Here is a 25,513-nt window from a genome sequence, read left to right on the forward strand (position 1 = left end):
GATTTTCTTGGAAGTGTGTTTTTTTACCATCCAGTCCAATCACAAGCCTTTGAAATTGTGTTTCGTCTGGATCATGAGACGGGTGGTTGACCTGCAGGATCACAGCTATTCTGTTCAATATATTCCTGGTACAAAGAACTATGCGGCTCACTGTTTTTTTAGACTGGTGGCAGGAGCCTCTTCGGAGGTGTATGTGGAGAATTATGCTCCGCTTTTTAATGGGGTTTTTTCACCCTTTCGGAAACGCAGAAAAAAAGAAGAGTACTAGGATGGAGTCTTGATAAATTATTGCAAGTACTTGAAGAACGGGGGGGCCAGAAAAAAGATTAGTCAGTGCAGATTTGAAACTGTATTGAAATTTGAAAGAGGAACTTGTGGGACTTTGTAGTGTTGCATGGTATTGGCTGGTTGTTCTCAGTAGTCATAAGAACATGGCGATTTATTTGGCCCACCAAGAATATCTGTTTTAGTGAAGAAATGTTAACAGGAGTATTTTTTGTGTCCTAGTTAGATTTGGAGGGTGAGAAGATCATTAGGAGGTGTGATGCTTGTGATAGTGTGTAACTCCCGGTCTCACGATGTTTGTTGTTTATCATTTGCATCCTACACATGAAAGGCCCCTTTTGAGGTATTTTGAGGCCTTATCCCACAATCCAACTTGCTTTCTAGATGGATGAACTGTCAGAAATGCCATGTGAATGTTTCTGTTGCTGATGGATGAAAGGAGACTGAGTTGTAGAAGGCAGCTACAAAGAAACGATCTTTTCATGTAAGGAAGTTTGTGGGAGGGGCGGATGTCGATGTAGGAGATTGGGATACAATCCAGGCACAGTTGTTGTGAGGATGTGGTCCAAGTTTACAGAACCCTAGAAGGTGGTGAAACATTTTAACAATGTCATCAAGATCAAAGATGGAAGCATAAGGAATTTGAGCGGATGCACTTTACAAGAAGGAACCAGTGAAGGCTTAACATTAGTCTGCTAGTGGTATTACCATTGGACGTATTGTAGAGAATGAGATGGTGCATGGCGGCAACAGTTAGTTGCAGAGAAGTGGAAGGAGAGTGTGTAAGAAACTGCCAATTTGAACGATTATTGTCCGCCACAGTTTTTCAGGACATGTCTCCTGGCATGTTACCCGATTTGCTTTTACTTTCTCTTATGTTCCAACATAGGGTTTTCCTTGTGTGTTGGGGATTGGTGTAGATTGGGTTTCTCCTGCTGTGCTATGCTTTTGGCTTTGTCTTGCCGTTGCAGATTCTTTTGTTGTTTGCATAAGGGGAAGATTTGTGGTAGCTTGGCCACTCTGACCATCTGTACTGTGATGTTCTTAGCTTCTGGAACTGTGGCGTTGTACTTGAGGTTGGAGTTCTATTGAGGCAGATGCTGGAAGTTGATTGGTGCGTGATATCAAATAAATGCTGTGCTGCTTTGTGAGCTGTGTGTCGTGTTGCATATTTACACTCTTCCTTAAAGACAATGATAATTTGAAAGGCTTGGATTCTGCTTAGGGAAAAACAGAGTAAAGAAAGCTACAAGATGATCTTGTTATATGGGGTGTTGATTTTTCAATAAATATTCTTTCAAGTAAAAGACTCATGCTTTTTCTCATATGAGTTTTTTGGGATTCTCAAAAATCTCCAAGATTACACTGGAAATGTACAAAAATCATTGTTTCTCATCTCATCGTATTTTCCCTAGTAATAGCCCTGCGGAAAGGCAATCCAATTTTTGAGATATCACTGTTTCTACATCACCTGAAAATTTAGGGGTGGCGTGGGGATCCTTCCTAGTTTAAATGCAGACTTACTTAACCTTCGTAGTACATTTATATATACTCTCAGGATGGAAAAGTCACTTTGAAGTTATGAGAATACTTATGAAGTTCAGGCATGCGGTTGCTCCAGTCATTTCAAAGGGCCGACACAACCAATTCGCCCTCCCTCGGAAAACATTAGTTGTCAAAAAATGTACCTAAACTTGCAACATAAAATGTCAGCACCGTGCCTATTTTTTACATTTGTAAGTTCATATATTTCCATAAATGTTTGCCAATGCTGATCCAGTGTGTCAGAAACTGCTTTTTGAAGTTGCCAGTTAACCTTTTGTGTGCTTAAAGCAGAACATAAATGTGCAATGGCACTTCTGAAATTCATGCCCACAAAAACATTCCTTGTTTTCCGTGACGTAAGAATTTCTTTGCTGGCAACTGTTTTTTAAAGTAACTATTTTTAATTTTTTTTTTCCTTTTAGAGATGGATCTGCTGTGGAAATTGTTGGTTTGAGCAAATCTACAGTGCGCTGGCTAATGCAGCTTAGTAAGAAAAAGGTCTTCCCCTATGCAGGAGTCACCATTAAAAGAGATGGTAAGCATCCTTCTATACTGTGAAAATGGCCTTACAGGGGAATATTTACCATAGTTCTTATGAAGGAGCACATTTTGCAATAATACTCAGCCCTTAAAGCGGAGTGGCATATTTTGCATCAAACATAGTCTGGCTTTATGATTCCTTTCGGTTTATGTCCGGTTTTGTGTTAAATGGTTACTCTAGTTTGTTATTTTCAGCAGATTCACTCCATCGACAGTTAACTGCTGTTATGAGGGCATTTCACTATATTTGAGTAATTGGTTTAGGGTCCTGAGACCTAGAAAGTTTAGAACATTATTCTATACCCAGTATAATTTTAGCTTTACATTCCAATAGCTCAGCCCAATAGGTAGACAATTAATGCCAATATTTGGAGTTCTGTGGACCAGCTATTTTTCGGCTGAGGTTGTGAAGGTTGTTCCTCGCTGTCGTAGCCTGTGTTGTGTTGATTCTGCTCTTGCCCCCTGTGTTGCTATCTGTGTTCCTCATCCTCCCTGTTGCTATTCATTGACCCCCCATTCCGTGTTGCTTCCTTGTACCCACTCACCATGCTACTTCCACCCTACCCACCTTCAGTGTTGCTTCCACCCTTGCGTTTTGTGTTTCTTCCATCAACCCAGCATTCTGTGTTGCTTTCCGTGCTATCGTTTTTGATTCCCACCGCCTTTCCGTATTGCTGCATCGCTCGCGGGCACCCTTATAGCTCGCGATCAGTTTCTGTTTTCATTTTACGCTTGCCCCCCATCATTTTGTAGGATCTGCCTCATTAGTCCCCACAAAAGGACACTGCGTGAAGGGTTCTGGCTTGCTTTTAATGCGTCGCCTCTGAGGCCCGTAATCGATCTCATTATCTGTAATAGTATTCCAGCCAGAGGCAGCATTCTTTGCCCACTTCTGGACTGCGTTGGACCTTTCTTCTTACCAAGGCAGGGGCAGGAAAATGCTGCAAAAATCTGACCAGAATTGTTTCCACCGTGGGTGCTTGTAAAGAGCCCACTAGGTCCCGTTGGTTAGAAGCAGTGGGAATGGCAGATAGCTCAGTGTGTTTTCGGTGCATGCTACAGGGATCTGTGTGTAACACAATTCTCAAATTCCAACACTTGCACGGAAAATACATCCATTTCACACATTTTAATTTTATTTTGGATGTTTGAAAAAAGATTAATTCTGCCATTGTTGCTGCCTCAAAGCACTTTTGGAAGCTGGTTTATCAAAGGGGTTTATGAAAGAACAGAGGTGGTTAAAAAAACAAGCAATTGCAATGCAATAGGTCTCGCAATTACGCGAGTTTGACCTATTGACATTGCAAATAACAATGCCTTTTATTTTTGTTTTCGTTAAAAAAAAAAAAATGCTTTGGCATTTACAATGCCAATAGCTTAACCCTACTCACCCATAGCATCTACAACAAGCATTGGCACAGCCAATAGGTCTCGCCTTTGGGACCGTATAAGTGTTTAGCCATGCAACGGTTGATGTTGTTGCACCAAGGATATTGTGCTGCATAACTAAATACTTACAAGCTAATACCAAAAGCGAGACCTATTGGCTATGCCAATGCTGGTTTCATGTTGTTTAATAGAATAGGGCAGTACAGACATTGAATTTACAATTGCCTACCTGATTCATTTGTTATTTTCTAACTTAGTCAACTGTTATAGAGGTTTAGATTTGGTGTAACACATTCAAAGATGTTTTAGATGTCAGTGACTTTCACTTACACAAGATTCAAAGCATTATAAAAAAAAATGTATTCCCCTAATATGTCTCAATGTTAATGTTTTTCAAATTCAGATCATAGAATGTGTTAAAATATATTTGTCAATTATCAAAATCCATATATCTTATTGTGTTTCAGGAAAAGACCTACACATTACATATGAAGAGTGGAACCAAAATATTCAGAATAACTTTGAAAGACTGTTTCATGTTTCTGAAGATCCCTCTGACCCAAATGAGAAGCAGCCTAACTTGGTTCACAAGCGTGGCATATACAAGGACAGCGTAGGAGCATCTAGTCCCTGGTGTGACTATCAGCTCCGGCCAAATTTTACTGTTGCAATGGTTGTGGTAGGTAAAATGAAATCTTGGCTTATTCTGAATATTTGGTATAACCCATTATATCTCAAGCTTAATTTGTGTACATGTGTGTGTGTATGAGTGGAAAATGCACTCTATTTATTACAATTTTTAGGTGTGGTGAGGGGCCATGATGATCCATTGAGTGGGTCATGCAGTCCCCTTTCTTAAAAATGGTAACAAATAGTATGTTACTCTCTCGATATCTACATATATGCGTTGTGTTATGTTGTGTTTTGATGGGCAGTTGTTATAAACACAGATATGTCAGCAAAACCAGAGCACAATCCTCTAGGCGCATAGTATGAGGAGTGAAGACCAAGAGTATGATGGGTCAGTATTTGTTCCAAATAATGTTTGTAGAATGTGTGGCTGTAGATACTCTGCTCTGCATACTCCTGCCATTTAGTTTTGGGATCTGACGTAAGCACGTTTTTACTTCAAAGAAGTTTTGGTCACAACATATCATGTTACTCCATCCTAGGCCCTCAGTGCACCAAGACGAAGTATGCCCCTCAGATTGTTTTATTCTGCCATCATGTTTGAAAGTTCAAGCTCCAGCTTTGGGACTTTCGACAATTTCTCTCGGACCTTCGGTGCCTATCATCGCAAACTCATCCCCAGCGAGTAAAGAACTCTCCACCATATCGCTGACTGTAGGATTCAACTTTATCGAAAATCTGGTTCTGGCGAGAATGACTGTGTGGGAAGTGTGTTATGCAGAAAATGCTGTTCCAGTTTTGTCCTAAATGCACCAGCTAATTCCCATGGTTAAACATGCATCTGAAAGAAACACGTTAGTAATAGATTCCTTACCTTAGAATTACCCCCAGGCGTCAGACTGGATCCGGAAAGTTTTTGTCAGCAGTACCCCTGCGCGTCGGAAGGTCACTGAGATGACGTTGCGGCAGCTACTTAGACGCCGCACTCGCGCGCTGATGTCAGTTCTTTCTTTTTCTGCGCCAGCAAGCGCAGACCTGGAGAGATTGGTTCCCCCAGTCACTTTTTGACTGAGTTTTTCGAGGCCTTTTTGTCTCTATTTTTCGAGTCGATCGACTCCTGGTTCCGTAGGGATGCCTGGCTTCAAGTTCTGCGGGGACTGTCATCGCATGATGTCGGTGACGGACCTGCACCGTGTGTGTCTCTACTGACTGGGGCGCGACCACGACCTCAAGACGTGGCCTGACTGCCGGGCCATGGCGCTGAAGACTTTGCGATAGCGGTCCCGAAAGTTGCTTGTAGTCCTGCTGTCGGCTCCGCGCCGCTCAAGGTCCCGGTCCCGTGGGAGGTCGAGGGTCCGGTCGCGGAGCCACCACCATCGTTCGTCGGTATCGAAGTCTTCGCACTCTGAGTCAGGTAAGACGAAGCATCACAAGAAGTGGAAGAAGCGCCATTGCTCTCCAGCTTCCCCCTCGCTCGTCGCGGCTGAGGGTGTGGGTGATGCCTCCCCCGCGGCTCCATCTGAGCCTACGCAGTCGCTGTGTGCCTACACACCCTTCCCAGATCCATCGGTGACTTCGGCCCAGCTGCAGGAATTTCTGTCAGCCATAGCTCGTCTCTTTGGGCTGTCGGGCCCCTCCGGTGGGCTGTCGGGCCCCTCCGGTGCGCCTTCGGGCCCCGCGGGCCCGACTGGGGTTCCTCGCCCTTTTCTGTCGGCGGCTCCTGCATTGCTGTCGGCTCCGACCCCGGTGCCGCAGGGCCCCCTTGGACCACGATGTAGATCCCGGTCGACGCCAGTTGACCTTGTGACACCTCCACCGACGTCGACCCCGCCGGCACCACCTCCGACGTCACCCGTCCCGCCGGACGACGTCGACCACGGTTTCAGCCTGATGTGGATACGGCGCCAGAACGGCGTTGCTTGACGCCGATTGCCACGCAATGGGGGATTTCTATCCCTTTGTCCAGCCTCCTTATTTTCGCCCTGTTTATCAGCCTTCGGAGGAAGGGGAGGACTGGAAGGGGTCTAAGGACCCTCTCACAGTGCAATGTGAGTTTGACCCGGACTGGGTAGGGGAGCTGGGGGAGGCCAGTGGTCTTGATACCTCTCCTGACCCTGGCATGCTCACTCCTCCTACCGTGGCTTCGGAGGAGGGTGCAAGTTATGCAGTGGTGTTGCATAGGGCGGGCGAGGTCTCCCACCTTGGACTCCCTACAGTGGCCCTTGGGACTAACCTCCTGACAGAAGTGCTTCAGCCGGTGGCTACCTCTGCAGACCCACTGCTGCCCTTTAATGATGCACTTTCAGACGTTCTTTTGGGCATCTGGTCCAGGCCCAACACAGGGGCTCCTGTGGATAGGAACGTGGCCCAACGCCATCGCTCGGGCAACCCCTTTTCTTCCCCAACACCCCACCCCTGAGAGCTTGGTTTTCCAAGCCTCTGCGTCCCGAGCACATTTCCTACCGCACCTCCGGACAGGGAATCCAAGAAACTGGAGCATTTCGGTAAGAAGATTTTTTCTTCCGCCAGTTCAGGGCTGCAGTCTGTGGGCCGTTATTCCCACTCTGTGTGGGATATGGTGGCGCGCGGGCTTCCTCAATGTCCGGAAGAGGCCCGGACAGTGCTCTCTCAAGCCATTGCTGAAGGGAGGGATGCAGCCAAGTTCACGATTCGTTGTGGCCTTGACACTGCCAACTCGCTGGGCAGGGCGATTTCCACGACAGTGGTGCTCTGTTGCCACATCTGGCTGAGGACAACTCGTTTTTCGGGGGATGTCCAGAACACTCTGATGGACATGCCCTTTGTTGGCATTCACCTTTTCGGCAACAAAGCAGATAGTGCGTTGGAGCGCTTTAAGGACTTGCGGGCTACGGCCAAGTCCCTGGGCCTTTCCGCCACACGCCCTCCACCGCCTTCTCCTTTTCGCTCCTTTTGTGGCCACGGAAGGGGCGCCCAACACGTTCGCTTCAGAGCCACAGGCCTGCGCAGCAATAGTCTCAGCGTGGCCGCGGACGTGGGACCCGCCGAGGTGGGTCAAGTGGCCAGTGGGCGGGTCAGTCCACCTCCACCCCGGCCACCACTGCCTCCAAACCTTTCTAGTCCAGTTTTTCAGGCCCATCAAACGCCAGTGGGCGGCAGGATTCGCCATCACCTCTCCCACTGGCGCAACATCACTTCGGACAGGTGGGTTTTACAAATAGTCTGAAGGGGCTACTCCCTCCCATTTGACACTGAGGCTGCTGGGCCTCATGGCCTCCTGCATCCCGCTGGTCGATCATGCCAGATGGCATGTGCGGGCTCTGCAGTGTGACCTGAAGTTCCAGTGGGCGCAGCATCAGGGGAACCTGTCCGATTACGTCCAGATCTCAGAGGACACTGCACAACAGCTGCAGTGGTTGCTCACAAATTGGCATTGGGTCAATGGCAGATCCCTCTCCCTTCCCCAACTGGAGCACACATGGTGACGGATGCGTCCCTCCTGGGATGGGGCGGCCACATGGGAGAGGCGGAGATCAGAGGCCTCTGGTCTCCGGCGGAGTCCAGGCTCCATATCAACCTTCTGGAGCTCCGGGCGATGTGACTTGCACTGAAGGCATTCCCTCCCTCTGTCAAGGGGAGAGTAGTGCAGGTGGTACTGCAACAGACAGGGCGGGGTGGGGTTGTGGACCCTATGTAAGGAGGCTCTGCGCCTCTGGACATGGCTGGAACATCAGGGCATTTCCCTGGTGGTTCAACACCTGGCAGGTTCACTGAACGCCAGGGCGGACAAACTCAGCCGCAGGTGCATGATGAATCGCGAATGGCGTCTTCATTCGGACGTGGCACAAGGTCTCTTTCAACAGTGGGGAGAGCCTTGGTTAGGTCTATTTGCCTCCAAAGAGAATGCCCAACGGCAGCAGTTATGCGCATTGGAATTTCCAAGGCGGCACCCTCCCAGTGACTTTTTTCGTCGCGAGTGGAGTTGCGGTCTGTTGTATGCCTTTCCGCCTAAAGGCATACAACAGTGCTGAAGAAGATCCGTGTCGACCGGGCCCAAGTCATTCTTGTGGCTCCGGGCTGGGTTTGAAGAGTTTGGTATCCCGAGCTTCTCTGTATGACCATCGATCTCCCTATCCGACTGCCTCTTCTGGAGGATCTTCTGTCGCAGCAGCAGGGGACGGTCCTCCACCCGAACCTGTCCAGTCTCCATCTCTTTGCGTGGAGATTGCGCAGCGGCAGTTGATTCCTTTCGACTTGCCTCCTGAAGTCTGTGATGTCATTCTGGCAGCCAGGCGTCCCTCCACTAAGTTGATATACGCCTGCACGTGGAACAAGTTTGTGGCATGGTGCACAGCAAAGGCTGTGGATCTCCTTTCTGCCCCTCTTTCTGAAGTCCTACTGTTCCGTCTTTCTTTGGCCCAGCAGGGCCCTGTTCTGGGCACTATCAACGGCTACCTTTCTGCTATTTCTGCCTTTCTCAGGCTCCCTGATCAGCCCTCTCTTTTCAAGTCCCCTGTTAACAAATTCCTCAAAGGCATTACTCATCTTTTCCCTCCTATTCCCTTCATAATGCCACAGTGGGACTTGAACCTGGTTCTCACATATTTAATGTACGCTCCCTTTGAGCCTCTTCACAACTGTCCTCTTGAGCTGTTAACTCTGAAGACTTCTTTCCTGGTTGCCATCACCTCTGCTAGGAGAGTGAGTGAGCTCCAGGCTCTTTCTTGCAAGCCTCCTTTTCTATCTGTCCATCTGCACAAGGTTGTGCTTGGGACACGTCCATCCTTTCTGCCAAAGGTTGTCACTGCCTTTCACATCGGGCAGGCCATCATTTTGCCAACCTTCTTTCCGCCTCCGCATCCTTCCAGAGAGGAAGAGAGGCTCCACCTTCTGAACCCAAAACATGCACTCTCATTTTACCTTAATCGCACACAACAGTTCCGGGTGGATGACCAGCTCTTTGTTTGCTACATTGGCGCCAAGAAAGGTCAGTTCATACACAAGCAGACTATCTCCCGATAGGTCATCTTGTGTATTAAAGCCTGTTATTCTCTGGCTAAGAAGGAGCCTTTGTTAGGGCTGCGCGCCTATTCCACCAGGGCGACGGCTGCCACTATGGCACTGGGACGTGGCGTCCCCTTACAAGACATCTGTCAGGCAGCTACGTGGGCCTCGCTGCACACTTTTACTAAGCACTATTGCCTGGACAGCCAATTCCGGAGAGATAGCTTCTTTTGCCGTTCTGTTCTCCGAGACTTCCTGGTGTGATCTTGGTTCGCAGACTCACCACCGGGGTTGGTATTGCTGGGGTATCTATTCTAAGGTAAGGAATCTATCACTAATGTGTTTCTTTCAGATGCACAAGTTACTTACCTTCGGTAACGATATATCTGTAAGAAACATTAGTTGCTGATAGATTCCTTACTGCCCCACCCATCCTCCCAGTTCTGCGAACTGATTTCTAGGGTTAAGGTCATCCCTTTCCGGGCCCTAGTTTCAATGCACCAGTGGTCAGTATCGTGCATGGCTCTGCGTTCCTGACGCGGAAAGTCGTGTACAGAACGGATGTCAGCGCGTGAGGGCGGTGTCTAAGTAGCTGCCGCAATGTCATCTCGGCAACTACGACGCCAACGACGGACGTGGAGCAGCACGACGCCACCTTCTGACGCGCAGGGGTAATTCTAAGGTAAGGAATCTATCACTAACTAATGTTTCTTACAGATATATCGTTACCGGAGGTAAGTAACTTGTGCATCAGGTCAGTAACCTCTGCCTGACTCCAGAGCACCAGGAGTCAACCTGCTCAGCCTGTAAACCGATAAAGTGTAAATGGACTATCCGTTACTGCTGCAAACGCTACTGTGCCCACCACAAGATGCAGCATTGAGACCCATCCAAAACACCAGACCGATTCAGAGCGGAGGATATTGAGTGCACCAAACAAGAATAGGAGCTTTACTCTTCAGTTAGCCAGCTGGTGCAGGGAGACGAAAACCCTGAGGTTTTTCACTCTGACATGTTGTAGGTTGAGGAGGAGGAACTTCCATTGGCCAAAGCACAGGCTCCAATACAAAATAACAGCCCTTTGAACTTCCATCCCTCCATACTCACTCAAGAAGCAATCCCCTGGTAACTGACCTTGAAAGTGTTCTCATATCAAGGCAGACCACCTCTCCTTAGAGAGTAGAGGCACCGATCCTTAGTTTCAGCTCCAGGCCTCAATGTCTCTCAACATCATGGAACCCCTTTGGCTCCAAGAAAGCCTCAGTGAAGGGCACTTAGCCTCAGCACCCATCCTCACCGGCACAATCCCAAGTGTCTGAGAAATAGGCTCCAGAGCCAAATCTGAAACTGACCCCAGATGCTGAGATCAGACTTGAGTGAAACCCTTACTCTCCCTCAAGCTATTTAAGGTGCTGGATGTAAAGCACCAAAAGATCATACATTCTTCCACTAGTAAGATCTTAGCTCAGACTGCCCTGCAGGAGGAGTCCAATACAGAAGAGAATGCTCACTTTTGAGGAGCAAATAATGGAGGAACTAGAGTTCCATCCAATTCCCAAAAAGGTTAAAGACAAGGCTACCAGTCCCCTACCACAGCTCTTTTTCTCTAGGCCCCAGTCTCGGGAATCATCTCTCAATTTACCACCACGTCCTCAACCTCACACACCACCACCTTCTCATTCACCACAGCTGTCTATTCCTTGAGACACCCTGACTCAGATCAGGGAAGCCTCTCTGATCTTCACGACCCTGTGACAACTGGGGTTAAGGAAGATCCTTGAGAGGATACCGACCTAAAGCCCTATGCTGCAAAGTCTTCCTCATTCTCCACATTTCCCCACTCTCCTCAGATGACACCACAGTATTTCACACAGTTTTCTAGAGGGAGGTACTACACCATAAGGTTAAGCTCCACATTCCTTTGAAGCACTTTCCTTTCAAAAGGTCTCTCCAGTTCTTACCCATAGTAAAAAGCATGACCTAGAGCAGTTCCCACAACTTCAAGAATCTTGTCAAGCTGAAGGCCGTCACCCTGAGGGTTGAGAAGAAGTACATGTCAGTCCCAGACTACTTATGTACATGTCATTTATTGTTGGTTACAACTGTTTATCCAGATCCTTATTATTGTGGTGGAGATCTTAATGTTGTGCTATGCCATTTGGATGAGTCCAATAAAAGAGATTTGCAATGACGTGTCTATGCTTTGCAGCTCCCACTAACAATTGCAAACCATTGATCAGATATCAACATCTGCAAAGAGAGCTGTCCCCGAGAAAAAGCTTCCTCTTCAGGAATTATGTTGGTGGGAGTACAGAGTGTTTCAGGCTAACACTGTCTAATCCTCTATGTCTTCGTAAATGGGAAAAGTTTTTTTTTAAAGAAGCATCTCTAGATGGTTCAATGCTGAGAAAGAACAATATATTTTTCTTTTACTGACCAATACAAGTAACTATGAGCTGACAGTGTTGCTATCAAGCTTCCTGTTTTATTTTAGTGCTCTAACATCTTCATATACATTTTATGAACTATAACTGGAGACCATGCATGAAGGGAAATTTGCAGTTGGTTAGACTAGTGCTTTCAGAACCTATATTCTTGTAATAGGCTGAAGAATTTGCAGAGTAGTAATTCTATTCACATTTCAGGGTTATTTTAAGGCTGTGTTTTTTGGATCGTGTTGTATTTAAGTTGGGTGGCAACAGCGCAAGAATATTTCAAAAACTGAATTGTACTTTTGTATTATATACTGCATTGCAAACTTTATGATGGTTAGCTTTAATCTGAAATACAGCAGATGTGCCACATATAGCTGAACAGTCAGACTCTGCACACTTAGACTCGATGACTGTTTGTATTTATACACAGAATGTGTGTCACTCAGTTAAATAAAAAAGTCAGGGCAGTTTTGGTTAACCTAGTAACAGTAAAAGAGGTGTCTGAATTGCTAGTCTCCTGTCCAGCAAGAAAAGCTTTTAGGGTAGATGAGTTTAGCAACAAAGTGTTCAAAAACATTCAGCCAAGACTTACTACATTTAAAGAAATAGTGTAACTATAAGTTAATGGGTTGATGTAAAGCATCCTTCTTCATTTCTCAGTGGGATTTTAACCTGTAAATGGAGAAGGTGTGGCCTGCCATTTTGTCCCTGAGTGTGGCTGATCCAAATACAATGCACTGTGTGCACAGTTTGGTTCAAAAGATTTAAGAGACTTTGGGGCAGACACCAGTATTTGTATTTCAGTTGGAAGTAAGGCAAGAGAGCATTGCTCTTTAACCACGGGAGGGTTGTGCTTTGTTTCCATTTGAGTACATGGTTTTATAATGAATTGAAACATTTATCATGAGGTTTTTTGTTTTTATTGATGACAGAGCAAAAATGAAGTTACAAGTTGAATCATGATAAACATCTTGCGCCTCATCTCACATTGGCACAGTCAGGACTTCAATACATTTAATACATTCAGTTTAGCAGAAAGTTACGATCAAGCATCTCTTACCCACCTCCCTCAGTTAGACTCCGTGTCAGACCCAGTTAGAGGCGGAGTACAGATGTTCCCTCTGTACTTGTTTCAAGCTCCCCATACTCGCTCCCACTTTTTGGGGCAACCTTGGCATACATGCATCGCCTTTTCAGCCCCCATGGCCCCATCCATATCACTGCACCAGTCATGGTGTGTCGGAGAGGATTGTGATCCCTAGAATTTGGCTATATTACGTTTGGCGAACATCATTCCAAGCGTCGCCCAGTCCTGTGTCGCATGAGTACGATCAGTGGGCTCCCAAATATTTAGTAGACCTCTTTTGGGCTCTGGCAGAACTAAAACCCCACTCATTTGGGCAATGGTTCGCAGAACAGTTGTCCAGTAGGGCGCTATCTGTGGGCATTGCCACAGTGTGTGGTATAACTTCCCCTCTGCCCCACAGTTCCTCAGACAAAGCGAACTTTCTCCCCCCTACTCTGTGTAGGTGTAGTACGTCCGGTGTAGTATTTTCAGTTGCACCAGTCTCAGTCTGGATGATATCGCTACTTTGCGCGGAGATGAGAGCGCCTCCTGCCAGTCTGTGTCGTCTAATTCCCCAAGTTCGTTGGACCATTTTTCACATAGAGGTGTCATGGGGTCGGGTAGATTGTTAATGAGTTTGTGATAGGTGAGGGAAGTGGCTCTCTTGTTCATGTAGTCTGTCAATAACCCATCCTCCGGGGGGAGGCCTCCGGAAGTGTGGTACCAGCAGGTATGGCTGCCATGAGTGCATGCCTGATCTGTGTGTATCTAAATATTTCAGAGGGCGCCATGTCATACTGTTCCTGGAGGTGAGCAAATGTAGCCACCTCACCCCTCATCCACAAATCACCCACCGTTGATATTCCGATAAGAGTCCCAGTGGTGGAAACCCTTGCTATTTCGAAGCCTTCCCAGTCGTCGTGTTTCCCAGAGTGGGGTGAGTTGGGTTATGACACCGTCCCAGTCTCGTTTTTTAAGAGCTATGTACCGAATTTGAACTGTATGCGCCGTGGGTCCCATCAGTGGGGTAATCCGCTTCCTAGTGTATAATGCCCACATTATTGCTCCCTCCTCCAACCCATGTCTATCTGCTCTAAACGCAGGGTCTGTTTGCGGGGCGTGAATCCATTGATTGAGTATCCTCAACTGGGACGTCCAATAATATAGTTGTATATTTGGAAGAGCTATGCCCCCATCGTACCAGCACCTGACCAATTTATTCATGGCGATACGGGCTGTTTTTTCCCCCCAAAGTAAATTGGATACTTCTGCCTCCATCGCCTAAACGTAACTCGGCGGAACAAGGAACGGGGTATTCTGCAGGGCATAGAGACATCTGGGAAGCTCCATCATCTTAAAAAGTGCCACTTTCCCAAGCAGTGTCAATGGCAGAGGCTACCAGTGCTTCGCATCGCGTTTGAAGCGTTCCAGAGGTGGCATGAGGTTTTTTTTGAGAAATTCTTCCGGCGGCGGTGTGACATGGATTCCCAAATACTTAAAACTTCCCTTTGCTATTTCTAGGGTACTCTCCTTCGGGAGTTGCGGTGGTGGGCCATGAAGAACATAGAGAATCGAATTAGTCCAATTGATGGTGTATCCAGAAACTTGGCCATATAGGTCACAGATATTCAGGAATGCATGGATAGATTGTCTGAGAGATGCCATATATAACAGCACATCATCGCCATATAAGGATATGCAGTACTCCCAACCTTCTGCCCACTTGAGCCCTCGGATAGTCGGGTCCCATCTAATCCATCCAGCCAGTGGCTCCAGAATGAGGGCAAACAGGAGTGGTGAGAGGGGGCACCCTTGACGCGTTCCGCATCCCAGCGGGTATCATGAGGCTTTTGATGTAATGTATTTTTTCTTTGTCACGTCATTAAAGTTTGTATTTGTTTACGTTTATGCTAACATTATCGATGTTAGGTGCATTCTTGTGAGCCTTTATTGTCACCTGTAACTACTGCCACTTCAAAAGTGCCCAATACCTGTATCCCTTAGATAGATTTCAAACTATTATAAATTTGCATGAAGAAGAGAGTCTCTTTTAGAAGCCTTGTTACCAAAAGTAAGTACGTTTTTAGCAACATGAGTACAAAGGACAGGCCTTAAATGTATTGGTACATGCTATATGCTGAGGGCCTTGACATTGTTGACTAACAAGTCACCTTGGGTGCAAGGATCACAACTGGTTTGACATTGTTGTTTCCAGATGAGGGGGGTGTTATCTGAAAACTGCTTCTTGTCATCAGAACTGAAAGATTATGAAAGTAACAAGCCTACTGCACATTATCTGTGTCCTCCTGCTCATTTACTTATGAGAAATGGGTCTTACTCTTCCAGCTATATGCTGGATCAACTAATCCATACCCTACTTTGTGTGGAGTTTTCCTGGATCCTTCCTCTAACCATCCTTTGTGAAACAATCTATTGCTTCTTTAGCAGGACCTTTTGATTAAAGTAATATTCAAATGTGAAATGTAGCACCAAAATGTGATTTCAAATTAACTCATAATTATCTCTCCACTGATGTTTCAGGCGCCTGAACTGTTTACACCACAGAAAGCATGGAAAGCTCTGGAGATAGCTGAGAAAAAGCTGCTTGGACCTCTGGGAATGAAAACGTTGGATCCAGAGTATGTACTAAAATGGAAGACTATAACTATAAAGTTTCTATAGTTAAATCATTTACTGAATGTTCACCTGCAAAACCATAAATCAATGTTCGAGGCATATGAGCTGCAGATTACACACTGTGCATAGATCGCCATCTGGTGTTGGGCCCGGATGTTGCAGTTGTTTTTCTCTTGGAAAGTCATTGGAAGTCACGAGGTATGTGACTCCTCCTTTGGATCATATTGCGCCTGGGCTTCGGCTCCATCCTCAGATTGTTTTTTTCCGCCATCGGGCTCGGATGTGTTCTTTGCGCTCCAGTTCGGAACCGTTCCAGTTTTCCAGTTCGGCGCGCAATCCTCCCCCCTTCGACGGTATTGTCTCAATCGCGTTCTCCACAATCGACGTGACTCTAAACAATCGAAGTCTTCGATTCCGGCCGCCGACTAAGGTCTTCGGGCCTACTTAGGCTCCGGTCCTGGCTGATGGAAAGGACGCCATTTAAAAAGTGTCCTCGATGTGGGTCGAAGTTTCCCCACACCGATCTACATGAGGTGTGCAACCTCTGACTCTCTCCAGAACACGAGGCAAGGGACTGTCCAGCTTGCGCCTCCTTCCGATCGAAGAAAATGATCCGGGACCGACGAGCAAGGAGAACAATGGATCACTCGTCGACTTCGATCCCCGACGACATCTTCGAAGAAGGCGTCGATGTTCCGGAACAACAGCACACCGAGGAGGGCCTCGTCAGCGCCTCCGAAGCTGACGACTCCGACGTCGAGGACATCACTCCAGCACAGAGGGGCGTGAGTACAAACGTCGACCCCGACCCTAAACCAGAAAACCCTCGTAAAGGATCCAAAGACTGGGCATTTGATGCTTAGCACCAGAAAAAGATCACTGGATAAGCCTGCACCAGCTCCACCACCAAAAAGGAGAGACTTTGCCACCTCCCCTTTGAGGATTCCTTCACCTCCGCCTCCTCCTCCTCCTCCTCCTCCTCCTCCTCCTCCTCCTCCTCCTCCTCCTCCCACACCCCATCATTCTCCCACACCATCACCAGATGAGGATGATGATAATGACATTATCTACGACACAGGGGACGGGGCGGACAACCAACCAACAGGGGACCCTACTCCTACAGGCTCCCCAGACCCATGGGACGACTACAACATCCCAGACGTCTCCAACGTCCAGCAGGACAATCTTTACCCTTCTAGACCCTCCCCCCCCCAGAGGACACCATGGGCTTTAACCAGCTACTCCATAGGGCTGCCCACTACCACGGGGTTGATCTCCCCACAGACCCCGTAGAGGAGGATTTCCTCTTAGATACATTTAACACTGCACAGAGGTCCACCTCAATCCTGCCCATGCTTAAGGGAGTTATTAAGCACGCACCAGAGGTCTTTAAAGACCCGGTTAGGGCCAGGCCGCCCCAACAGATCCAACCTACATTAAAGGCGCCGCACCACTAGACTCCCTGGTAGTCTCCAATGCGAGGAAACGTGCCAATTCCCAGGCATGAGGTGAGGCTCCACCACCAGATAAGGAGTCTAAACTCCTGGACGCCTCTGGCAAGCGTACAGTGTCCCAAGCGGCCAACATATGGCGCATTGCTAACACCCAAGCTCTCCTAGCCAGATATGACAGGGCACATTATGATGAGCTGGAGTTAATAATGCAACACCTCCCTGAAAAATATAAACATTGGGCCAACGAACTAATTCAAGAGGGTAAAACTATCACTAATACCTGACACCGCCTCCAGGGCAATAAATACTAGCATCCTTCTGCGTAGGCATGCCTGGGTACGCATTTCAGGGTTCAAACCTGAGATTCAGAGTTCCATCCTCAACCACCCCTTTGATGAGAAACGCCTGTTTGGCCCTAATGTCGATGTAGCCCTCGAGAAAATGAAAAAGGACACAGACACGGCAAAATCTATGGGAGCCTTGCAGTCGCAAGCTCCCAGACGCTCCTTTCGCCGTTCCTCCTTTAGAAGCACCACTAGAGGCTACTCCTCCGACAGCACCTCCACTTACTACAAGGCCCCTACCCAATCCACCTTCAGTAGGGGTTACCAAAGAGGCAGTTACAGTGGTAACAACAACAAAGGCAGAGGCAAAACTAACCCCTCTGCGCCCACCCCCACCCAGTGACTTCCCTCCACTCACAGTCACAGGAACATTTGTCACTTTTAAAGCAGGAGGTGATCTCCCTCCTACAAAAAAATGCATTAGAACCAGTTCCTACCCATCGACAAAACAAGGGCGTTTACTCCCTATACTTTCTCATACCAAAAAAAGGACGGCTCACTAAGACCAATTCTGGACCTCAGACCCCTAAACCAATACATCCACTCAGACCCCTTTCACATGGTCACACTCCAGCAGGTGCTTCCTCTGCTCTCCCAGGACGACTTCCTGACCACCATAGACCTCAAGGACGCCTATTTCCACATTCCCGTTTACAACGCTCACAGACAGTTTCTCAGATTCGTAGTGGACGGTAACCACTATAAATTCAAAGTACTCCCCTTCGGAGTCACCACAGCATCACAAGTGTTTACCTAGTGCCTAGCGGTAGTGGCAGCACACCTGAGAAGACAACACATCCACGTCTTCCCATACCTAGATGATTGGCTCATAAAAGCCAGCTCATACAACCAGTGTGTACACCACAGTCACGCCACTATCCAACTACTTCACTACCTCAGCTTCACAGTAAACTACGCCAAGTCCCATCTGCATCCGTCCCACGTACAACAATACCTCGGTGCCACCATAGACACCTCAAGAGCGTTAGCCTACCCCAGTCCCGCCAGGATAGCAAGCATACAATCTCTTCGTGCCAAATTTCAACCACAACACTCTCTTCCAGCCCAAGTGTTTATGCAACTTATAGGGATGATAGCCTCTTGCATATTCATAGTACCTCATGCAAGACTCCAGATGCGTCCCCTCCAAGAGTGCTTAGCACTCCAATGGAACCAGGCTTAGGGTCAATTATCAGATCTGGTGTTGGTAGACGGTCGTGCCCATCGCTCTCTGCAGTGGTGGACCACCAAAAACCTTTCCAAAGGGCGACCGTTCCTAGAGCCGGTTCCTAAAATAGTTCAAACTGCGGACGCATCGCTCTCCGGCTGGGGAGCTCACCTACTACATAACACCATGCAGGGCAGGTGGACACCTCAACAAAAGTTACTCCACATCAACCATCTGGAGTTACTGGCCATATTTCTAGCCCTAAAAGCCTTTCAAACACACGTCTCAGGCAAGGCTGTCTTAGTCCGCACAGACAACATGACAGCAATGTACTACATTCAAAAACAAGGCGGCACACACTCTTTGCAGCTCTCTCAGCTAGCACAGACCATATGAAGGTGGGCCATACCTCAAAACATTTTTCTCCTAGCCCAACATGTCCCAGGAGTCCAAAACACCATTGCAGATCTGTTAAGCCGTCAAACACAATAAATCCACGAGTGAGAACTTCATCCACAAGTTCTTCAACCATTCTTTAAAATGTGGGGGCAACCACAGATAGACCTCTTCGCCACCCACAAAAACGCCAAATGCCCAAGCTTCGCCGCCAGATATCCACACCCATTGTCCAAAGGCAATGCGATATGGATGAACTGGTCAGGCAGATTTGCGTACGCTTTTCCGCCTCTCCCACTCGTTCCATTAGTGGTGCGCAAACTACAGCAACATTCCCTAACTCTAATCCTAGTTGCTCAGATTTGGGCCAGACAGCCGTGGTACACCACATTGCTGGAACTCTCGGTAGTTCCGCACCAAAAGTTACACTTCTCTCCACGCCTCTTAACCCAGAACCATGGAGAGATCAGACACCCGGACCCAGCTCAGCTCAACCTTGCGATCTGGCTCCTGAAATCCTAGAATTTGGTTACCTTAATCTTCCCCCTGACTGTATGAACGTCATTAAAGAAGCTAGACGACCTACCACTAGAGCTTGCTACGCAGCCAAGTGGAAACGTTTTGTGATTTATTCTCACAACAATAATGTCAATCCCTTAGATGTGTCTATCCAACACATCATAGGCTACTTACTACACCTACAAAGATGCAACCTAGCCTACACGTCTATTAGACTACACCTTACTGCCTTAGCAGCGTATCTACAAAATAGACCGCATCTATCACCCTTCAGAGTACCTGCCATAAAAGCCTTCATGGAAGGCCTTAAAAGAATAATACCGCCCAGAGTGCCACCCTCACCGGTGTGGAACCTAAACATCGTGCTCACAAGACTAATGGGGCCTCCATTTGAACCTCTACATAAATGTGAGCTTTAATTTTTAACATGGAAAACGGCTTTCCTTGTAGCCATTACTTCCCTCAGAAGGGTCAGTGAGATACAAGCACTCAAAAACCTTTTCTGCAAATGCATCATAATAAGGTTGTTCTCCGCACTAATCCAAAATTCCCCCCTAAAGTCATTTCTCTCTTTCATCTCAATCAATCTGTGGAACTGCCCGTATTCTTCTCGCAACCACAAACCATTGCAGAAAGAGCTCTACACACCCTAGATGTCAAAAGAGATTTACTCTACTACATAGAGAGAACACAACCTTTTCGCAAGACCAAACAACTATTCGTGTCTTTCTCACCACCACAAAAAGGCAACCCCATCTCCAAATCTGGGATAGCTAGGTGGATTGTTAAATGCATCCAGATTTGCTACCACAAAGCAAAACGAACGCTATCTGTTCCCTCTAAAGCCCACTCTACACGCAAGATAGGGGCTTCCATGGCATTTTTAGGGAACATCCCCTTAATGATATCTGCAAAGCAGCTACATGGTCTACACCGCACACTTTCACTAAACACTATTGTGTAGATGTGCAAACTAAGCAACAGGCTAGTGTGGGCCAGGCTGTCCTCAAAACACTGTTTCAAACAACTGCAACAGATACTGGTGGTCGCCGCTAGGAGGGGGTACTGCTACACAATCTATGCACAGTGGGTAATCTGCAGCTCATATGCCTCGAACGGAATATGCTACTTACCAGTATGCATCTGTTCTTGGCATGTAGAGCTGCAGATCTACACAAGCCCACCCGCCTCCCTAGCTACCTTTATCTGTTCAAGTTTATCTTATTTAGATACAGCACACATGGGCATCTTCCTGTTTCATACAAAGCTCCATCATTTCCCCGCTGGCGAAAAATAATCTGAGGATAGAGCCGAAGCCCATGCGCAATATGATCCAAAGGAGGAGACACATACCTCGTGACTTCCAAAGACTTTCCAAGAGAAAAACAACTGCAACATCCGGGCCCAACACCAGATGGTGATCTATGCACAGTGTGTAATCTGCAGCTCTACATGCCAAGAACAGATGCATACTGATAAGTAGCATATTCCTTCTTCGTGCTCCAAGGTAGATCATCCCCTACTACCTTTGATTCCAATATATTGTCTAGAAAATTATGGTAGCTTGGGGGGACTAGTGAAAAAGCGCTGCAATGTGAATACTCGTCATCAGTAACATTCAAAGACAACCAAACTTCAGCAGAGAAAACAAAAAGGAGACCAATCAAACATTAACAACTTTTCTCCTACCCAGCCATGCTATCAGTGCCTGTCTTAAAAGCTACACGTTGGGCAATTGGTAGCCAATGAAGTTTAGATAGCCATGGTCTGGCAGATTACCATTTAGGTTGTTTATGAATTAATCTTGCAGCCCGATTCTGCACTAATTGAAGACGTGTAAGTATAAACAGGGGCAAGCCAAGATAAATGGAGTTAGAGAAGTCAAGAAGCGAAAGGACCAATGCGATCACAACTTGTATAAGTGCTGAGTGAGACAGCAAGTGGGCGACCTTACGGATTTTATGCAATTGAAAGAAACAGGCAGAGACCACTGCCCGACTTGTCCTTTGAGTGACAGATCAGCGTTAATGGTGACCCCCAAGCTTTTCACAGCAGATGAAGAAGTGGGGGGAACACCTAATTCTGTTGGCCAGTAATGATGGCCCCAAAAGATCTCACTCTTCCCAGGCAAAACTAATTCCGTCTTTCCCGGGTTGAGTTTGAGATGATTGAGGTCTATCCAATGCTGGATGTGAAGCATGGTGGCTTGAAATTCAAGAGCAGAGTCAGGGGAATCCAAGGTAAAGACAAGCTGAAGATCCTCACCGTAGTTAAAGGTCGTTATCTTTCTATCCTTTAATGAATGAATCAAGGGCCTAAGATAGAGATTGAAAAGGAGTGGGGATAGGGACGAGCCCTGTGGCACCCCGCATGTTGTGGTGAGCTTAGAGGCAGTAAAAGGACCAAGTCGGACCGCTTGTGTCCTGCCTTCAAGAAAGGACTTAATCCAATTATATGCGGGGCCCTGTTTGCCGGCCTGCGCGACACGGTCCATCAACATTTTATGATCGACCATGTCGAATTCGGCCAACAAATCCAGAAGCACCAAGGCCTGGGGGATGCCCTTGTCTGAGTTCGCTCTCAGAGTGTCCAATACTGAGAGGATCACAGACTCCGTAGAATGAGCAGGCCGAAAGCCAGCTTGACGTGGCTCTAGGTAGTCTGTTTGTTCGATAAAATTGGAGAGATAGCTGGCCACATGGGCCTCTAAGATCTTAGTCAAGAAAGGAAGGAGAGAAATAGGACGCAAGTTCGAAAGATGTAGAGGGTCAGCCCCTGGCTTCTTCAATAGAGGGACTACAATAGCGTTCTTAAAGGCTGTGGGAACCTTGCTCTGCACAAGAGACTCATTCAAGAAGGGAAGCACATGACAAGAAAGAATGGAAAAGTCAGCCCTCATAACCTGAGGGGGACAGCAGTCGTTCGGGGACCCAGATTTTACATGGGTCATTAATTCAGATAATATCTGCGGACATATGACTGGAAAGTGAGCCAGAATAGCAGAATTGATAGGCATAGTATCCAAAAGTTCTGTGCTGACGCTAGTAGGAATGCTAGCTTTGATGGAAGAAATTTTATCCAAGAAATAGTTATTCAGGGAGTTGCATAGCTCTTGAGTGGGAGTCTGACTAGGGAGTATTCTCTCAGAGTAGCATAGATCATTGACTATCAAAAAAAATTATTTTGGCTTATTATGAGCATTTACAATTCTAGTTGAGAAATAGGCCGCTTTTGTTTCCAGTATTGCTTTTTTATACTCTTTGCGAGCCAATACAAACTGCTGTTTATCTTCTTTGGAGTATCTAGACCTCCATTTTCTCTCTTTTTGACGGAGCTCGAGTTTTTGTTTTTTTTAACTCAGCAGTGAACCATTTGTGTGCATCTGAGTGGCGGGCACGGGACAATTTAGTGAGTGGGGCATGGGCGTTGGAAACCAGCAGTAGCCAGGAAAATAAAATGAAAGTATTTCACATAAGGCCCCAAAATGACCAAGTATTCTTCCAGCATCAATCACAGGCAACATTAGTTACCTTCTGTAAAACTTGGGAGATCTGTATTACTTAATTTTCTTTATTGGCCATTCTTGCAGAAATTATCATGTGCATAGTCAACCTACTTGCATCTGTGTGTCCTGCAGGTATTTGTACATGTACTTGGTTGTCATATATTGCCTGCATAATTTTGAATTCTCGTGTCTTTTGGTATCATATCCAGACAGAACCTGGAACCAGCCTATCCACCTTCAATTCCTGGCAGTGCATGACACAGAGGGGGGAAGTTTTAAAGGTTTCTGTCATCATAATGCCAGGAACACACGAGGAGAATATTATTTCTATTCAACATCTATATCTCTTACTAAACATGGAGCACTCGCTTGTTAGGTCTCTTACCACCTGCCCATCCTGTCCTCTTTTTATGCTTGCATTCATATACCAATTTGAAGTCACTGATAAAATTCAGTGCTTCGCAAACCCTTAAATATGCATTTATTAATACATATTGCTTGTTATCTATATTAAGACTAGAATAGTATTCCAACATTGACAGTTTTGTGGACGTTTTATCTTTGTGTTCCTTGGGCCTCAAATACTACAGCATCCAAGAAAGGGCATCAGTACCCTAGTCTACTAACCTAAAGTACCACCTATATATGCTTCCGTACTTTTGGTATTTATGTAATAGGAGGCTGATTTTCTCCAATTTACTTTTCTCCTTTAAGAATTTTAACGATCTAATGATGATCTGCAAAAAGTGTGTGCCTGTCTGTGTCAATGTTCTGTTATGTATTGAAGAGTTTTCTTTGACCTGAATAACTGGCACTTGGACAGATTGTGTTGTCGTGGTCGGACGGGAGACAAAGATTGCAAACCTGGAGGAGAAAGGGTCCAAGATTAGATTACAGGAGTATGTCAGGCATGTGTTGGATTGGTTTTCATCTTTCCTGGAGGGCCGCCGACAAACGTTCTGGGCCTCTCCGAGCTCCGCCGAGATGCCGCCATTGGGAGTCGGTGTTCCGCAGGGATCTGTGTTGAGCCCGACTCTCTTTAACATCTTTATGACACCTCTGGCGGCACTGGTGGAGTCTTCTGGGGCCCAGATCGTTTCCTACGCCGATGACACGCAGCTGCTTTTCGCGTGTGGGAAGGATCAGGCTTTTGACGGGGAGAACATCCGGGGCTGCTTGGAGTCGGTCTTTAGCTGGTTCCAGTCGAATGGCCTTAAGGCCAATTCAGATAAATCGGAGGTGTTGTTTTTTGGCTGCTCCCTCAACCCTGATTGGCGGGCCTGGTGGCCGTCGGATATGTTTCCCCCTGCCCTGGCTTCGCTGGTGGCAAAGAATTTGGGTGTAAAGATGGATAATAGCCTGACACTGGTGCCACATGTTCGTGGTCTAACGGGCACTTGCTTCGGGTTACTCAAGATGCTCCGGAGGTTTTTGCCTCTGCTCTCGGAAGAGCACAGAAAGATCACTGTACAGGCCTTGGTTGGTTTCAGATTGGACTATGCTAATGTCCTGTACAGTGGTCTCCCGGACTATCTTGTTCAGCGGCTGCAGGCTGTGCAGAACGCTGCAGCTCGCGCTATTTTTGGCCTCCATAGGCGAGTTGGAGCCTCCGGTTTGTTGCAGTCGCTTCATTGGCTGCCCATCCGGAAGCGGATCATGTTTAAAGTTCTGACGCTGGCGCATAAAGCGCTTTTTGGCGTGGGCGCGAAATACCTCCAACGCAGGCTCGCCTTCTACCGCCCTGCCTGATCCTTGCGATCCGAATCTCTGTTCTTGGCTGTGGTTCCTCGAATTAGGAAGGCACGCTCTGGAGGGCGCTCCTTTAGTCTGAGGGCCCCTCAGTTGTGGAACACCCTCCCTTTGGCCCTACGGTCCTCTATTAATCTGCTTCACTTTAGGAAGAGCCTGAAGACCTGGCTTTTTAACCTTTAGTATTTCTGCTGTTCTTTTTTTCCAGTTGTTCGCTGTATGGTGTTATGTTTTTTATTCTGAGCTGCCTCGATAAAGCGCCGGGACACTCCTTTGGAGTAGCCGTGCGCTATAAAAATAAATGTATAACATAATATAACATAACATGTAAACCTACAGCTCCACACACAGAGGTGGTAGCTACTGTGTAGTTTTAGTTAGGACAGCGATTCATAAGAAGAACTTTTTGTGTTTTGCTAATAACTTTTGTGCCATTTGACGGATCTTCACAAACCTTCAGTAAAACAAGTGAATCCACCTGAACTCCTCCCTTGGAGGTTTTAAGGTGATCTGTCAAGCGGGGGCCGAGGAAAGAGAGGGAAGCAAAATGTGTTTTCCTTATGCAATTTCCCATAGGATCTTTAATCAATGCTACAGAAACTAGCTTTGGCAACGCCAATAGCTCTCGAGTATGGGCGAGCTATTGGCTTTGCCAGTCAGTAGGTGGGCCACGGGTGGGCAAGTGGGAAGGGGTACCAGTACAGTAAAAAAAAGTGCTATGAAGCAGCCAAGACAGGCCACATCATAGCTTTATTTTTTTCCTTATTGCGGTTGTGGTGAAATAAGCAAGAGGGACAACAAGTGGAATAAGTAAAACAGATGGGCGGGTGGAGGGGAAGAAGCGACATGGACAGGGATGCGAGGGTAA

General features: G+C 46.9%; 1 protein-coding gene across 5 annotated transcripts in view; it reads left to right on the plus strand.

The window, feature by feature from the left end:
• Positions 1-25,513, plus strand: part of AGL (amylo-alpha-1,6-glucosidase and 4-alpha-glucanotransferase) — a 453,547-nt gene that overhangs the window by 363,207 nt on the left and 64,827 nt on the right. For all 5 annotated transcript variants that reach the window (XM_085601874.1, XM_085601873.1, XM_085601871.1 and 2 more), the window contains exons 29-31: positions 2,253-2,365; positions 4,227-4,438; positions 15,415-15,512. In XM_085601874.1, the coding sequence (XP_085458000.1) occupies positions 2,253-2,365; positions 4,227-4,438; positions 15,415-15,512 (423 nt within the window). The remainder of the gene's footprint in view (positions 1-2,252; positions 2,366-4,226; positions 4,439-15,414; positions 15,513-25,513) is intronic.

The sequence above is a fragment of the Triturus cristatus genome, chromosome 4_2, assembly GCF_964204655.1.
Source record: "Triturus cristatus chromosome 4_2, aTriCri1.1, whole genome shotgun sequence".
Classification (NCBI taxonomy): domain Eukaryota; kingdom Metazoa; phylum Chordata; class Amphibia; order Caudata; family Salamandridae; genus Triturus; species Triturus cristatus.